We start from the raw sequence: 12938 nt of genomic DNA, 5'->3' as shown, positions 1-12938 counted from the left end.
CTTTCCGCGAGATCACGTCCTCGGAGAACGTGATCACCGCGCGCCAGGATCTGTCGCTACCCACCATTGCGCGAACAATGGAGGGCAGAGAGAGATCCGACCCGACGACCGCGACCAAGCGAGCACGAGGCTCGACCCACGCGGGGCACACGGCAAGAGTATGATCTGCCGTGTCCTCCGGGCAGGCGCACCAGTGGCAAGCCATGCTGGGCTCCCTCCTCGCGACTTTACACAGGTACCGCCCGAAGCAACCGTGCCCGGACAGTACCTGTGTAAGGCGGAAGGTTATGGCCCCATGCCGCCTGTCGCACCACTCTTGCAGAACCGGTCGAATCGCTGCGACCGTCCGCTCTCCAGCGCTGGGCTCTTCAAGCCGGCGCTCCCACTCCCGGAACCGCCGATCGATAGCCTCAGCCCTCCACTGCTCGACCTCCTCGTAGGATGGGTTGACTCCAAGCGACTTAGACGTTGAGACGCGGCGATACACGTCCGCAAGCATCTCGGCGTCCAGTTCCCACGGGGGAACCACAGAATACCTACTCAATAGTAGCTAATTCTACTACTTTTCGCCCGCGTCTTTGCCCGCTTTTTCAAAGGAAAACCCGCATAGTTCCCGTTCCCGTGGGATTTCCGGGATAAAACCTATCCTATATGTTAATCTAAGTTACCCTCTATATGTGTGCTAAATTTCATTATAATCGGTTAAGTAGTTTATTCGTGAAAACCATACATACATACATACAAACCTTTCCTCTTTATAATATTAGTATAGACAACGTGATCTATAGTATAATAATTTATAGTCTAAATATCCTATTTGTGTTCATTACTAACGTTATGAAAAATATTGCATACTTACTATAAACTTTTCTATTCATTCAAACCAATGTAGGTATTAGTCAATCAAACTAGGTAGGTAGGTACATTTCATGAATTTATTTGTTATCTTAACACCATCCATTTGTAATTATGTAAAAATTAAAAAAAAAATTGTATCTATGTACTTAGTTACGAAAGTTAACTTTTCATCAAGTTAACGAACAACTATTCAAAAATATACCGATTGTTTTGGTTAGGTACTCATTCACCATTGTCTTATCTAAAATGTAAATCTTTGTTATCTCTCTAATCCTCTTTTACCCATCTGTCTAAAGTAACCAAATCATTGAAGTAAATTGCAGTCAATTGTACGAAGTTTAAAACTCAATGATCAAAATAAGTTGTAAAATTTACCCTATATCTAGTTATAGTACACTAGCTATAACTGAAGATGTCATTTTAATAAAAAAAAATGTCCTTTGATGTAACTAATTGACTAAATCTTATTTTTATTATAGTATTCTGTATATTGTAAACATACTCCTCTACTAACATGGTCTACTAATAAGTAATAGCTATTGTTAATGTGATACTGTGTTTGTATGTTTGCACTTTTTTAGTCGCAAATGCAGATTTTATATTATCCTTTTTTGTCTGGAGATAGGAATAGGACTTAGGAGGCTTGAGAGTGACAATATAGGCTACTCATTTCTGCAATAAAATATTATAAAAAATTACTCCCATAGAAAAATCCGATATAATGCGTCTTTAAATTACTCCTTTTGTAAATTCCGATAGATGGCGCTATATTTAATAACTCAGCCCCCGGAATCACAGACACAATAGAAAATTTATTGTGTCGTGGACCGATCGGGCCGCTGGGTGCACAATGGGTTAAAAAGTGACATGTATGGACTATAGCAATTTTATTTTACTACGCAGGCCAGTAGCTATCTATAAACTTAAAAATTAATATGTTTTAAGATGTCGCCAAGCAGCACTGATACGTTAGAAATTATAAGAGAGGAGCAGTTGACACCAGCCGACTCCAACATTTTGCATCAGGAAAAAGCTGATGATGCGCAGGATTTGGTACAAGCATGTCCTTGTAAAGGTAATGTAGGCAAGAGGAATAAATTAATAATATAGTATTCTGAATGGTTTAAAACCTGTTCAACAGTTTTTTGAAATTTTATTACAAACTAGCTTCCGCCCTCGACTCCGTCCGCGTGGATGTCGGTCTTCGCGTGGATGGTTTATTCCTCCATTTTGAGTAACTCTGACAATGACATCTTATAAATATCTATTGGACCCAAATACGGTTAGGCCTATAATAATACGCAACGTGTGTTCGCGGTTCTAATTAATTATCTTCAGTTCTCTTCAAGTTATTTAATATATTTTGATACAAAATAAAAGGTTAAAAAATTAGCTACCACTGAGCCTTTTTTTCTCTCTACGTCTATAGCTTGGCAAGTTATAGTCAATTATCGGTTTTTTATTTCTCCTGAACTGTTGTGTTTTTGCAGTTATCATTTTATTCTCCGGGGACGGTGATAAGTATTACACCTTTTACCAATAATTATGTAAAATCCATAAAAATGAAATATCTACAGGTCGAATAATCCATGACCTTGAAGAAAAACATCATAAAGAAATTCAGAAGTTACTAAAAGAAAAGGAGGAAGCGCTCACAGCAGATTTCCAAGAACGTTTGGAGAAAGAAATAAAGCTTTTGAAAGATAGATTTGACTATATTTTACAGTGAGTAATATAATTGAAATGAATCTTAGTAGATTAAAAAAACGTTGTGTGGTTTTATGAAACCACGGTAAAAGTGAAACTTACGATAACTATCGTACGTCACGCGACATGCGCTACACACACCAAAAAGTTTGAGACGATGCCGCGATGTAATAAAAGTTTCACTTTAACAAGGTTAGCTAGTGTTGTGAAGCGCTTGTTATGTTATGTATTTTTTAAATAACTGACGCGCCCCGTGAAATTTTACGCAAAATTCTTATATTAGTTGTCTTATTCAGACTTATCATACTGGGTTTTTTCGACATTTTTGTATAAAATATGCTTTCTCGTTGTTATTTCTTGATGTATGTTGCTTGGTAACAATTATTTATTGAAGTGAAAACTTCTTTAGCGGCGTTGGGTATAAAATCTTAAACTCGCGTCAGGACACGTGGCCTGATCGAAAAAGCGTAAGACGGATTTTTTTTTAGCCCTTATATTCCATGCGTAAGACGGATACCATTCCAAAATATCAAACATGCTGAACGTTAATAATCAAGTTTTCACTTCTGCCGGCACTCCCGGAGTGCAACCCGTCTTTTTTTATTCAAATTTTTTAATTGTTTGTATTATATCAGTTTTATCGAGTCCAGTTTTTTTCTATCGATCTTAACAAGCTTGTAGCTCTAATAATAATTATATTGTACGTTTTTAATTTACATTTTTTCACACAATCACTGTACCAAATAAACACAGAAATGAACAAATACGAACCTCCCACATGATGAGGGAAGCACATAGAGAAAGAAAGGAAAAGATATCGGCCCTTCAAACCCAACTAGAGTGTAAGAACTTGGCTGGTCTGATGTTTGTTATGTGCTCTGAGAGGAGGAAGAGCAAATTGGAGAAGTTAAGGATTGTTGAAGGTTATTTTAAAGCTAATATTCATAGACCTTTTTTGATTAGTTAAAATGTGATTGGAGCGAAAATAAGGTTACGATAAGTGGGCTGAGATTAAGGCCCGCATTAATAAACCGATCTCAGAATTGAATATGCTCCTACGTAAAAATTTGAGCTGCTACGCTACCTATACTATATACAAAGCTTGAGCTGTCACTGGACGTAATTTACATGTGAATACAAAATATAGTTTAATATTAATCTTTTTAGATTACACAAAATACATAAACGCCTTACAGCACATTCTCTCCGAGAGTCAGGAATTAATTCTAAACCTATCTAGAGGCTACAAAACCGCCGCTAGAGTAGACCATGAGTGGAAAAATAAGATGAATAAGGTTATAAAAGAGGTAAGATATAATTATGTTTTCTGGATAAATAGATATGCAAATTATAATATGTACTTTACAAAAAAAACATAACATATTAAAAATATATTATATACCTACAGAACGAAAACTATCGTCAAAGAATTCGTATCCGGTATCGGCTTCGAAAGTATATATATGACGTCGTGTTGTGACGTCAAAATTAGTCTCTTTTACTAATGGCAGGGCCGGGGCTCTATTCAAATTCCCATATAAATGCTTCCGATGACTTCCAAATACTTTGATAATAGTTTTCGTTTTCCGCTTCTAAACAGAGTAACAATATAATTATACCATGCATAACACGTTCACACAGTTAAAAATTATCAAATTTTATAAATACGCTGACATACCTAATCGAAGAAAGTTAGCCTTAAAAATTACGTAAATATCACAAACTTTTCTAAGAGCTAGCGCGCAAGAGCAACTTTTGTCTCCGCAACTATTTTGTCTCTCCCATCAGCTCTATGGGGAGTTGCGTCGCTACGTGTGCGCACTTTCTTACTAGCCCATAGAGTTGATGGGAGAGACAATATAGTTGCGGAGACAAAAATTGATCTTGCGCGCTAGCTCTTATATTACATTCAATGACGACACAAATTGTCAATTTCAATGCTCCTCTTATGTTTAGTTACTCTTTTTTTGCAATTTTAATGCAATCGTTTGTTATATTGTCTATTTAAATCATTAATTTTATATAATTTAGTTCCAGAACTTTGTATATCATTATGCGGGTGGAACTCCCGAGACGAACCAATATTTTTTCGATCTACCTTCACTTATGAAAACAAAAGCTCCTATACAAGATGATCCTAAGGAAGATCCTTGTGAAATTGAAGAAAAAAGTGAGGAAGGTTAGTTTTGTTTTTTTAGAGAGATTATATTTTATAGTAATTGTAATTTGTAAGCAATTGTGGTATTGTAAGTGTAAACTGTAAAGAAACCTATTAATAAACTAGCGGTCCGCCCCGGCTTCGCCCGTGGTACCTACATACATGTTTAAACTATCCTATCTCTCAAGTTGGATCGAACTGCACTTGGTGTGCGAATTTTATTATAATCGGTTAAGTGGTTTAGGAGTCCATTGAGGACAAACATTGTGTCACGAGATTTATATATATTAAGATTATAGTTCTCAAAATAACAGAGACTGATGTACCACACGAGAAAAATTGGTGGGAAATGCTAGATGGGGAAAACCCACCGTTCATTATTTTTGGTGATATGGCGGAATTTCAACCTCCCCAGAGGAGGGAAGTGTTGAAGAATGTTAAAGCCGCTAAAACTGCGCCACCTAAATGGAAAGATTATGGTAAGAGAGTAATTTTATTTAATCAACTAGCTTCCGCCCGCGACTCCGTCCGCGCGGATGTCGGTCTTTGCGTGGATGGTTTATTTCTCCATTTTGAGTAACTCGGACAATGACATCTTATAAATATCTATTGGACCCAAATACGGCTAGGTCTATAATAATACGCAACGTGTGTTCGCGGTACCTACTACAGAACAACGTCTATGGATAACTGAAAAATTGAGATTAATTTTTTTTCTACGTATTTTTCCAGGATAAAAAGTATCCTATTTTACGCCCAGGATAATAAGGTATAATTATACCAAGTTTCATCGAAATCGAACCGGTAGTTTTCACGTGATGTCTGCACATACAGACAGACAGACAGACAGACAGACAGACAGACAGACAGACAAAAATTTTTTTAATCACATATTTGGGTTTGGTATCGATCCAGTAACACCCCCTGCTAGTTATTTTTTCAATATTTTCAATGTACAGAATTGACCCTTCTACAGATTTATTATATGTATATAGATTAATATTGCATTGCATGTATTTCTAAAATAAAACTTGCGTGTGCCAAATCATAATGATGTATGTAAGGATGTATGGATTCACGAAATATGACTTTTTTTTGTTAAAGTCAAAAAACTAAATAAAGAAGGAAAGAAAGAAAATACATTGATTTTAATGTTAAAATAAAATAACTTAGGCTTTTTACTTAAATTCAAACCGATATGACATTTTTTTATTTTATTAGACTTGTATTAGAATTAACTGGACCGATTGACTTCAATTTTGTGAATAATTTCACGAGTATTTTAAATTTTTTACTCCGGGCAGAAATTGGGAAATTTTAACTTCGTATACATATGGGTTTTTAGTCCAAGCGGATAATTTTACCGATAGTATATTTTAGCTGAATATTTTTCAAATATTTGCAGTATTCAGCGATATGTTCCTGCATTCGAACTGTTTGCATCTCGACACAATAAAAGATGAATATGTAAAGCATCAACCCACTGGAGCTAAATGGGAGTGCCAAAACGTACAGACGGAACGACAGTCGTTTAGATTTGGTGTAAGTTATATTAATTATTATGTATTTAATGAAAATTATAATAATTTTAGATATGATTTAATATTTTTTCGGATGAATAAATGTCACTTGAGATACCGATGGCAATTTGCAACCGACTTCAATAAGGAAGAAAGAAAAGATTCTTAATTCGACTGTATTTTTTGTGTTTGTTTCCTCAGAGCTTTCGACTGGGTGAACCGATTTTGATGATTCTTTTTTATTTGAAAGCTGGTGCATCTCATGTTGTTTCAATTCAATTTGGACTAGTTCTAATAATTTGAAGTCAGTTTTGTTTCTGTTAAAAATTATTAATAGCCGTAGATTATGCCTCGAACGGACATTATTTTTTATTAGACTTTTTTAATAGACTTTGCTACTACTACAAAATAATATTTCACAACCCGAATTTAATAAAAAAAAATCATTTAAGTTATAAAATAATGTAAACAGTCAGATATAAGTCACCATCGACCCACTGCCAGTGTGGATGTAAGAGGTACAATGGGCTCCATATTAAAAATTATGTAAGTAACTAATTATTCACTTCTTAGCTATCGTAACACTTGTAACAAATTTATTTTTGTGCTACCCTCGTAGCACAAAAATAAATTTGGCCCATAAAAAGATTGCTCAATCACTATACGAGATGTGTTTTTCCTTACATTCTAATACATTTTGCGAATTTATTTTCTAATATTTTTATCAAATATCGTCGCCTTAGTCCATGACGTGACGGTATTGCCATGACGTGACGTTGATTTCGCAACGCCCTTAAAGTAGTTTCATTTCAAAAATTTCAAACAATATTTTAGCACTTCAAGCGTATTGCCTCAAGCTATAACAAAAGCTACGTTACTTGGTGCAAGGGATTCTATGGAAATTGCTTCTACTACAAGATTGGTATGATTATGTACATACTGACGTTTTAGGTTTAATGTATTCTAGGATTCTGATGTTATAGATTCCCTTTTTTACCTATATGTTTTTATTTTTATACAGGGTGTCCCACTGTTGGTACACTTAGCTCAAAGGAAGTTATAGTTTTGCATACGCTGAGTACGTAAAAAATACTTGTAAAATTCCAGACGCATTCTTTTTTCAAACAGATGAATTCGTAAAACTCTATGTGTACACCCATAACAAGCAACCCGCCCAACTTTGCCACCAGCACGTGAGCTATCGTTTAAGATTATGTTTTCATAGACAAAATGCTCACATTAGCGAAGCATCCCGGCTGCGCGAAGCTAGAGAAGAAAACATGGATTTTCAGGAAAAGTTAGGCAAAAAGTTTTTTACGTAATTTTTTTGTTTAAAATTTTTTTACGTTATCAGTGTATGCAAAACTACAAGTCCCTTCGCGCTTAGAAATTAGTATACCAATAGTGGGACACCCTGTAGTACGGGAGCTAGCAACGTTTAAAAAAAAGTCATTTTAGTATAGTTGGGTTTTTGATATACTGTTTCTCTTGCTATTTCGGTTAGAGTCCGGGCTGTCTGGCTGGCCGCAGTGGTTGCGTTTATTAGTGCGCATCTTATCTGCACAGGAAAATATCCTTAATTTAAAGTCATTTTTTAACGCGTAATTTTCAATCTTTTGCCTTTAGATAGATCCATCAGACATAATTTTTTTATTGCAAGACGTTTTTTTCGTTGTAAAATAGGTGCCATACGCAATTTTTATTTCAATATAACTAAAATGTCATCGAAATAAGTGAAATTACATCAACATGAGTCCGCTTAAAAGGTAAGTAATAACTTTATTATTTATATTATATTATCCTTTTTAGGGTTCCGTAGCCAAAATGGCAAAAACGGAACCCTTATAGTTTCGTCATGTCCGTCTGTCCGTCTGTCCGTCTGTCACAGCCGATTTACTCGGAAACTATAAGTACTACAGTGATGAAATTTGATGGGAATATGTGTTGTATGAACCGCTACAAAAATATGACACTAAATAGTAAAAAAAAGAATTGGGGGTGGGGCCCCCCATACATGTAACTGAGGGATGAAATTTTTTTTTTCGATGTACATACCCGTGTGGGGTATCAATGGAAAGGTCTTTTAAAATGATATAAAGTTTTCTAAAAAACATTTTTCTTAAAGTGAACGGTTTTTGAGATATCAGCTCTCAAAGTCGTAAAAAGTATGTCCCCCCCCCCTCTATTTTTATAACTACGGGGTATAAAATTCTAAAAAAAATAGAGGTGATGCATGCTAATTAACTCTTTCAACGATTTTTGGTTTGATCAAAGTATCTCTTATAGTTTTTGAGATAGGTTGATTTAACTGTAATTTATTATATTTGCTGCTACGGAACCCTTTGTGCGCGAGCCCGACTCGCACTTGGCCGGTTTTTAATACTTATATTGAATAATTAGTAAACTAATATTTTTAATAGATGGTTTCATATTTATTACACTTTTGGGTATAAATATGAATTTGATGATATTTGTATTTTCTAGTGTTTGATTTTACGCGAGTATTATACATTTTGAAATTAAAGACTTGGGAAAATAATACAATGAATAAATCGCGTTTAAAATCCGTTAAAAAGTCTTTAATTTCTTGATGAAATTTGGTTTTTATCAAGTTTACATTAACGTCCTATTTGAGGTTCGTTGGGAAAAAGGAGGCGATATGGTAGATTGTTGCAAAAAAACTGTAAATAGTAAAATGAATATTATATATAGTATAAGTAACACAGTGATTACTTATCCTTCACTGGGACTCATGTTGATGGAATTTCACTTATTTCGATGATATTTTAATTATATTGAAATAAAAATTGCGTCTGGCACCTATTTAACAACGAAAAAAACGTCTTGCAATAAAAAATGTATGTCTAATGGATCTATCTAAAGGCTAAAGATTAAAAATTACGCGTTAAAAAATGACTTTAAATTAAGGATATTTTCCTGTGCAGATAAGATGCGCACTATTAAACGCAACCACTGCGGCCAGCCAGACAGCCCGTACTGTAACCGAAATAGCAAGAGGAACAGCATATCAAAGAACCAACTATACTAAAATGCTCACTTGTCAACGTTGCTACCTCCTAGAATACTGTATAATAGGTATCAAGTTGAGTGACAGAACGAATCTAGAATCTACCTACTATTTTTTTAAATTCCTGATTTAGTTAGTATCCATGTCATATTTAAATTTATTTCTTAATTATAAATAAATAACTAGTAAGAACCTTTTACAGCGAGAAAGGCACAGACAGTCAACAGAACCAGCAAAAGTTGTCTTGAATGTTGGAAAAAGGATTGTAAGTTTAAATTTTCACTTATTCAATTAATTACTATGAAACGTAAAATTACAAAAATACTCAAATTATATCTATTTTAAAATTTATTGTCTATAAACTTGCTGTTCACACATTTTCAGGATTCGCTGTTTAGTGAAATGAACGAAGAGGACCATGATGAAGAATTGCATTCGAAGTAATTATATTATAATTACTAGCTGCTCCGCGCGGTTTCACCCCCGTGGCTCCACTCCTGTTGGTCGTAGCGTGATGATATATAGCCTATAGCCTTCCTCGATAAATGAGCTATCTAACACCGAAAGAATTTTTCAAATCGGACCAGTAGTTCCCGAGATTAGCGCGTTCAAACAAATATTTGTATTTTTTATTTCATACTAAAAGGAATAATTGAAAAAATGAGTCAATTTGTAGAGATCAGATCAAAAGTTATAGAACTTCTTTCTCTGAAAGTTTCAATAGTTCTTTAAAATTTATTACGTAGGCGGTAGGTATGCACTTGATATCTATTACAATTTCGTAAGATTATATTGTAAGTATGATGATAATTTAAACCTTTTAAAATCCTATAATATATATGGGCTATTAAGACTTTAATACTTCTTATTGAAAACAGAGAATCATCGAAGGTAGAGGACGAAGAAAATGCAGAAGAATCAGTGTCAGCTTTGGGGTAAACTTAATTTCTAGAATATACTTATATAATTTTAAAAATAAATCTTAATCAAATACAAAACAAGCTTGTTAACAAAACTTAGAAATCCATACTAATATTATAAACTGTCTGTCTGTCTGTTACTCAATCACGCCTTAACTAATGAACCAATTTGCATGAAATTTGGTATAGAGATATTTTGATAACCGAGAAAGGACATAGGCTACTTTTTACCCCGGGAAATAGGATAGGTTTTATCCCGGAATTCCCACGGGAACGAGATCTATGCGGGTTTTTCTTTGACTGCGCAGGCGAAGCTGCGGTTGGAAAGCTAGTATTCTATAACTCTAATTTTGTAAGGTTTATGGCCTCTATCACCACTTTTTGATAATGACTCTGATGAGCTAACTTATTTTTTGGTAATTTTTTCAATCATACGAAATTTGTATGATTTTAATTGACAGATACGCTAATTAGCACATTTCAAGCTGTGAAAACGGCCATGTTTTACAATAGTAACTAATAATATATATTTTCATACATCGCTTTCACAGGAGCTTACACAACGATAGCATGGATATGATAGCAACACATGTGCCTGACAAAGATCATACAATTCATTATGAAAAGGTAAGATTTTATGAATTTTCCATATTTGAAAATTATTCTTAGGTTTAAAAATATTTATAGCTAAAAATCGAAAAAATATTTATCTTAACTTTATAGAGGGGTTCGCCAAGGAACTGCTTTGGGTCCGGTACCTATCATTTTCTTAATATTTTTATTGGGTAATGCATTTTTACGGTGTGTTCTAGTTGACCCTCGCAAATTATCTACTTACGAGCATTTTTCCTCATTTTTGCATAATTTTTTTCATAGATGTTCCGCTCTTTCCTCGATGTTTCTCCGGCTATAAATTTCCTATATGAATAGTATCTAAAACCATCCAACATTGATTTAATACGAACCTACAATACCCTATAATTAACTCAAAAAATATATTCCAGACATGTCCAATGGAAAAGTGCCAACGTATGAAGATGGACTCGTTCATACGAACACTACCACCGTATATGCACGCGAATCCGTTCACACACTTTGAGCAGACATTTGACGAATATGAGCCGTGTACACCTGGTGAGTACATACATACATACATCAACATACACAGATATAAAAACAAGTTCAAAATGATAACTGCGTTAAAAAGAACCGACTTCAAACTTGCACTTGCAACATTTACAAATACAGACAAAAATGCTCGTAAAATAAAAACTACTGGGCCTATCCGAATATAATTTTTATGGGACCAATTCGATACCATCCCGCATCGAACAAAAAAAGAATCACGTAAATCGGTTCAGAAACCTCGGAGTAATCAGTGTACATACATAAAAAAACATACCGGCCGAATTGATAACCTCCTCCTTTTTTTGAAGTCGGTTAATTAAAACAATGTTTTACAATCATTTACTAAAGATGGAAGTCAATTTGGACCAGCAGATGAATATGCTTTTAGCCATTAATATATCTCTTTGGACAGTACAGCCATGCGCAAAGAACTACTATTTTGAAAGTGTTTCAGCATAAGCATATTACTGCGGATTATTTTGAAAAAGTGTGGAATATATTACAATAAATGAATAGATGATAACGCGTCTAATCTAAGAATATATTTTGATAAATGAATGAACTATAGTTTGTAAGTCATTAACTATTTCATAGTAATTCCTAACAAATATATTACAGAACAACTAGAAATCCTCAAAAAGAGGATAGAAGAAAAGACCAAAAAGGAAAAAGTAGATTTCGATATAACTGAAGATAATTTATCTGATTGGCCGAATCCCATAGACGGAATAGCTGTACAGACTTCGGATATATCTCTCTCTCTCCCACCCTGTACTTGCAGGGATGGGGAACAATCTGGATCGTCTGTATCGAGTATTCAGAATGTGTTTAATTGTGAGCATTTTGTTGGATTTTCTATATTTATTTTTTATAGAGGATTTCGTTGTTTGGAACGATTTCATTTAAAGAGAATTGTAGCGTAGCGTAGCGGTTAGGTTTGGTAAAGATGCTACATCACACTTAACTTCGGCAATTGATTTAAATTTAGAGGCAATTCAGTTTTTCAATTAAATGCATTTGCTGAGTAGTTCTTTCACTGTCACTTTTTTTATTAATTCTTATGGTTTCTCTTTTATGGTAATATCATTTTGGTGTAGATCATGTAATATTTTCCATTTATAAAACTCATCTAATTTCAGTGGCAGATTTATTACCAGTTAAAGAGAAACTGGATAAAATAAACCAAGAATGTTTCTATCATGACGGTATTGACTTCAAGAGATTCGAAGTTATTGGACAAGATAGTGAACACAAAGTGTAAATCTTTTTCTGTTGCGTTCTGTGTATCCCTATTGTTTTTATCCATCGCTACGTTTAGTGTCACTTGTTTGCGTATTGAATCGACAATATTGATAACATCATCATGATAATCGTCATTTCAATAAGTTACATTAATTATTATTAAATCATCATCAACATCAAAACCTACATCGATTTTCATCATCATCACCATCACCATCATCATCATACGAAATGATAAATTCTAATGAAAACTTATATAATATGTTAACAGTGAACTTAATGAAAGTACCTTCGCTGAAGATCGAGTTGCCCAAATTAAGAAAATTTTGAAACACCATCCCAGCCTATGTGAAATATTCCAAGCCAATATTCGTTAA

The 12938-nt window shown here is 34.3% G+C and overlaps 1 protein-coding gene across 1 annotated transcript in view; it reads left to right on the top strand.

Annotated features, from left to right (window-relative positions):
- LOC123702701 overlaps positions 1–12938 on the top strand; it is a 17489-nt gene extending 4551 nt beyond the window's left edge. Inside the window, exons 2-18 of the mRNA XM_045650480.1 lie at positions 1804–1933; positions 2436–2583; positions 3319–3488; positions 3733–3872; positions 4597–4744; positions 5038–5202; positions 6129–6265; positions 6716–6789; positions 7078–7165; positions 9474–9536; positions 9656–9711; positions 10150–10206; positions 10743–10818; positions 11196–11325; positions 11938–12153; positions 12459–12576; positions 12833–12938. Of these exons, the coding sequence (XP_045506436.1) occupies positions 1804–1933; positions 2436–2583; positions 3319–3488; positions 3733–3872; positions 4597–4744; positions 5038–5202; positions 6129–6265; positions 6716–6789; positions 7078–7165; positions 9474–9536; positions 9656–9711; positions 10150–10206; positions 10743–10818; positions 11196–11325; positions 11938–12153; positions 12459–12576; positions 12833–12938 (2022 nt within the window). The remainder of the gene's footprint in view (positions 1–1803; positions 1934–2435; positions 2584–3318; positions 3489–3732; positions 3873–4596; positions 4745–5037; positions 5203–6128; positions 6266–6715; positions 6790–7077; positions 7166–9473; positions 9537–9655; positions 9712–10149; positions 10207–10742; positions 10819–11195; positions 11326–11937; positions 12154–12458; positions 12577–12832) is intronic.

Source organism: Colias croceus, chromosome 24 (assembly GCF_905220415.1).
Source record: "Colias croceus chromosome 24, ilColCroc2.1".
In the NCBI taxonomy this organism is placed as follows: Eukaryota; Metazoa; Arthropoda; class Insecta; order Lepidoptera; family Pieridae; genus Colias; species Colias croceus.
This window is presented reverse-complemented; position numbering and strand designations above follow the sequence as displayed.